The sequence below is a fragment of the Alexandromys fortis genome, unplaced genomic scaffold, assembly GCF_014885135.2.
Source record: "Alexandromys fortis isolate MF-2015 unplaced genomic scaffold, M_Fortis_MF-2015_v1.1 scaffold_42, whole genome shotgun sequence".
NCBI classification, from domain to species: Eukaryota; Metazoa; Chordata; class Mammalia; order Rodentia; family Cricetidae; genus Alexandromys; species Alexandromys fortis.
The window spans coordinates 1,029,725-1,034,607 of NW_026067934.1; the positions used below are offsets into that span (position 1 = coordinate 1,029,725).

The 4,883-nt window shown below is 46.3% G+C and overlaps 1 protein-coding gene across 1 annotated transcript in view; it reads right to left on the minus strand.

The window, feature by feature from the left end:
* The window catches only part of LOC126504011 (olfactory receptor 10T2-like), an 8,248-nt gene extending 3,637 nt beyond the window's left edge, over nucleotides 1-4,611 (minus strand). The window contains exon 1 of the mRNA XM_050145992.1: nucleotides 4,588-4,611. Coding sequence (XP_050001949.1) covers nucleotides 4,588-4,611 — 24 coding nt within the window. The remainder of the gene's footprint in view (nucleotides 1-4,587) is intronic.
* Nucleotides 4,612-4,883: the final 272 nt, after the last annotated feature.

A 4,883-nucleotide genomic window follows, 5' to 3' on the forward strand; every position in this document is an offset into this window, starting at 1 on the left:
CTCTCTCTCTCTCTCTCTCTCTCTCTCTCTCTCTCTCTCTCTCTCTCTCTCTCTGTCTCTCTCACACACACACATTCATTTTTCTAATTAAAAATATTCATTAGAGCTGGGGATATGGCCGAAAGCTAGATCACTTACCCAGCCAGCTCAAGGCCCTGGGTACCACCCCTCCCCATGTGGGGAGTGGAAACAGGTGGTGAGTGAATTCCATTAGAGAGCCATCATTCCCCACTGAGTCCCTGGAGGAGGCCATGGGGATCAGGAGAGGCCTGCCCTTTCTGCCTTCCAGTTAATCTAGCAGTGTTTCTGGACATCTGCAAGCCTGCAGCCCTCACAGGAGCTCAAAACCATAACCAGCTATGCACTTGAAAACATCCACTAGCAAAGCGGGATGATGGGAGTTAAGGCTTTCCATTTAAATATTTGGAATGTTAAATGACATTTTTCACTTTGGAAAGAAACTTTTCAACCTAATTCAAAGAACTAAAAAACGTGCTGTAGCTGGGAAGATGGTTGGATGGGTAAGTGCATTGATGGGCGTGTGCGAGGGCCTGAGCTCCCATTGTTAGCACTCAGGTAAAAGAAACAAAAGGAATGCAAAACAATAAAAATGTGCTCGCTTGAGATCAGAGACAAGCTACTTTTCTTTCTTTCTTTCTTTCTTTCTTTCTTTCTTTCTTTCTTTCTTTCTTTCTCTCTCTCTCTTTCCTTCTTTTTTTCTTTTTGAGACAGGGTTTCTCTGTGTAACAGCCCCGCCTGTCAATTTTTTGCATTTTTTTAAGACAGGGTCTCACTATGTAGCCTTGGCTGCCTTGGAACCTGTTATGCAAACCAAGCTAGCTTTAAATTCATAGAGAGCTGCCTGCCTTTGTCTACCAAGTGCTGGGATTGAAATGTGTGCATCACTGTGCCAGGCCCAATAAAACTTTATTAACACAAATAGTCGGAGGCACAAGTTTGGCTCTCAGACTGTCATTTGTTAATTCCTAATAAAACACAAATAAAACTAAAAGGACAAAGCCAGGTGTGATGACACATACCTGGAATCCCAAGACCTGGGAGGAGAGGAAAGAATGGGTCTGAACCACAAGTTCAAGCCCAGCCTGGAAGAAGAGAAAGAGGAAAAGGTGTAGACAGGACAGGGACATGGAAAGTAATAAAAGGCATGAAAAATATGCATGTATGGAAATACAATGAAGCCTTTCCTTTGTACAATTAACACATGCTAATAAAAACTAAAAGGATTTCAACTCAGGAGAAACTCCAGTGAGTACCCCCAGCCAAGAAATTCATGCTATGAGGGGAAAAAAAAACCTAACTAGAAATCTCCAGAAACAAAAGCAGGCATGGTGTCTTGGTGCATGATGGTAACCCCAGCAGCTGTGCGATGGAGAGTTGGGAAGGACCTTGAGTTCCATATCAGCCTGAGTTATGTGGAGAGGAAAGGGAGACGCAAAAAGAGAGGAGGGAAGAAAAGAAGAGTGTTCCACCACCACTGCCACCCCACTTTGAAAAATGAGGCATTGGTTGAGTGTAGAGGATCACACCTATAATTCCAGCATTCTGAGACAGAAGGATGGTGAGCTTAAGGCAGCCTGGCTATAGAGTGAACACTGTCCCAGAGGAACAGAGGAGAGTGGAGAAAGGGGGAGGAAAAGGCAGGCAAAGACTGATAGACAAGGCGGCACTTGTGTGATGGTTCAGATGAAAAAGGCTACTGCAGGCAAGCCCAGTGACCCTGTTTGATACCCCCAGGATCCACGTGGTGTAAGGAGAGAATCAATGGCCACGAGCTGTCCTCTGCCCTCCACAAGGGTGCTGTAGCATGCATGTGCACATACAAAAAAATAGTGAGTTCTATGTCAGCCAGAGCTACATAATGAGACCCTGCATCACAAGAAAGAAAGAAAGAAAGAAAGAAAGAAAGAAAGAAAGAAAAAAGAGAGAGAGAGAAGGGGAGAGAGGGAGGGAGAGAGGAAGGGACGGAGGGAGGGAAGCAAGGAAGGAAGGAAGGAAAGGAGGAATAATAGGTCAGGAGAAAATAGGTCACTAGCAGTGCCTGGGTCCACATTCCAGAGACTAACAATGACATTCTAACTCCCAAGAGAATATTAAGCATCAAGACAAAATGGAAAACGCAAATTTCCAAAATCTATAAGGAAGAAAGGTCAATCCCATGAGAGAGTAATGCAAGAAAAACAAGAGAGCTAGACCTTAGAAGCTGACTTCTGACTTCACAGTTTTCATAACCCAGCATTTCCACTCCTAGGTTCAGAGAACCTGGATTCAGAGTCCCAGCACCCACATGGCAGCTCACAACCACAAGTCTGCAAACTCCAATTCTAGGGAACATGACATCCTTTCCAACCTGTGCAAGCAGCTGCAGGTCATGTTGCATGTCCACACAGGCAAACATTTAATAAAATAAACATAAAATAAAAACAATACATTTCTTCAAAAAGCATTGCAATGAAGCTTTTCAGTCGATCCAGCATCTAATCAAAGGTGTGAACTACTCAAGCACAGGCCTTAACCAGCAAATCACGAGATCAAAGAATCAGGAAGAAGATATTTGAGAACAAAGGAAAACCAAAATATCCAAGTGAGGCGATAGCTTCTTTTAAAGAAGGTTCTCACTATGCTGTCCAAGCTGGCCTAGAACTTGCAATCTTCCTAACCACCAAGTGCTGGAGCTGCATACACCTCCCAGCTTCTGAGAGTATGGCTCTTGGCACCAAGCCCAGGGCTAGCTGACAGACTACCAAATGATGGTTATCATATAGAGCAGTTGTTCTCAACCTGTGGGTCGTGACCACTTTGAGGTCAAACAACCATTTATCAGATATCCTGCATATCAGATACTTATGATTCATATCAGTAGCAAAATTACAGTTGTGACATAGCAGCAAAGTAATTTTATGGTTAGGAGTCACCACAACACGAGGAACTGTATTAAAAGGTGGCAGCATTAGGAAGGTTGAAAACCATACTATAGAGGAAAGCTCTTCTGTGCGTTCCCACTGGCTCTTCCCAGATACCCTCCTAGGCATCTAGCTTAAGGAAGAGTCTTAGAAAGAAAACTTCCCTCGCCATATACTCAGCATAGGAGTGAATTTAGCACAGTATGTCAAGCTTTGCTTGCTCGTCTTCACAGATGGGAGAGTCGTTACCTAGGAAACAATGAGTATTACCTAGAACAGAAATTGTATGCTCTGATAGACAGGAACATTGGGAACGCTGAGCTGCAGCTCCTAAGCCTAGTAACTCTGGGTTTCAATGTCCCTCGCAAGGGTCAAGATGACTCCTGGGAAGCAGGCTGTTTCCCTTTGAGCCTCATCCTATGAACTCACAGTGGAAGGATAGTGCTGTGACCAAGTTCCCAAACCAAAGACCAAGAAGAACAGGAAGTCCTGTCTGTGGCCATACTATCAGTATTCTAAGGCCTTTCGTTAAGATGCATCTTCATGATCAGCTGGTAAACCAGCCTCAAACACAGAACTCAAGTTACCATCATTTTGACAACTAAAAATGTTTAGCCGAGAGAAAGTAAAAATTCAGGGCCACCAAGCCCTCTTCTAATGCCTTCTGGTACCCCAAATCAGCATGCAATGAAGGTCCTAGGAGGAGGCTTGTCTGGTGGGTAGGAAATATAGTTGCTGAGATTGGCCATAGTGAGACACTAGGCAGCTGTTATGCCCTTCTAAGCCTCACCTGTGAACTCAGAAATGAGTCCTATGAACTCACAGTTAACAGTGAAATCTGTCAGGTAATGCTGGAACCAGGTCCCCAACTAAAAAAGCTGCAGGAAAGGCAAAAAAAAACCCTCCTGTGACTGGACCCTACTCTGCAATAGCAGAGGACCTGGGGTTGGATTTTTCGTGAACCTGTTTAGTTCCCTGTTCCCACATCTTAGTCCCTGGCTGGTCCAAGGACTTACTTGATGGGACCAGCAGTACTCACCTGCTCACTTGGAACCCATGAAATCTATGCCCACTGAAGGTCCCAGAACAGTATTTGCCTTCAGGGCTTATCTGTGCGTGCTGAGTTCAGGGACCTGACAGTGTTGTTCCCACTGTGACAGCCAGAGGATGAGGGTCCTTCCTGAGTAGTGTGTGAGGGCAGAGAGCCAGCAATGCCAGTGACAGGGTCTGGTCCCTCCTTCTATTTCTTCTCATCAGAAAACCCTAAGGCTGGAGGCCCCTGCCCCTGTTGCTTCCAGCTCTCACTCTACAAGATTCTGAATGTGTGTGTCTGTGTGCCCAGGAAGCTCTGGCTTGCATGAGCAGGGAGCCCCACATTCCCAAGCCCACTCATCTCCTTGTCTCACCACCACCCATGCACCAGGGTTCTGTGTCCGCAGTGTTCAGAGCTGGAGGGGGCTCCTCTCGTTCCCTTCTGAGCACATTGCAGATTTCCTGGACACCACAAACTCAACTCAAAACTGGAGTTAAACACCTTTGACACAAGATCCATGGAAGGCTGCCATTGTTCAGGCAATCTAAACAATTTCCCTCCCTCCACTGCTTTTTAGGTCTCACCCGAAGGTGGGGCTGGGCAAGTGACTTCTGCAGCCAGAATGTAACTCACCGTGGCCAGGATAGGCTCTCCCATCCCTGTCTGCCGAAGAAGGGAGGGGCTGAGATACACGTTCTCCTATTCTGGGGTCCCTGGAGCTGCTGTCCCAGAGGCTCTGCAGGTACTAACAAGCCCGCCAGGACCAGGCTGGTGCTATGAGGAGTGCTCTCTCCTGGAACTAGACACCCCAGGGTCTTCTTCCTCAGCACCCAGCCCTGAGCCTCAGAGTAGGAAAGGATTAATTGGGATCCTCCTCTGGGGACAGCAGTCACAAATCATCCCTCACCCCATCAGTGCTCCCAGTCTGC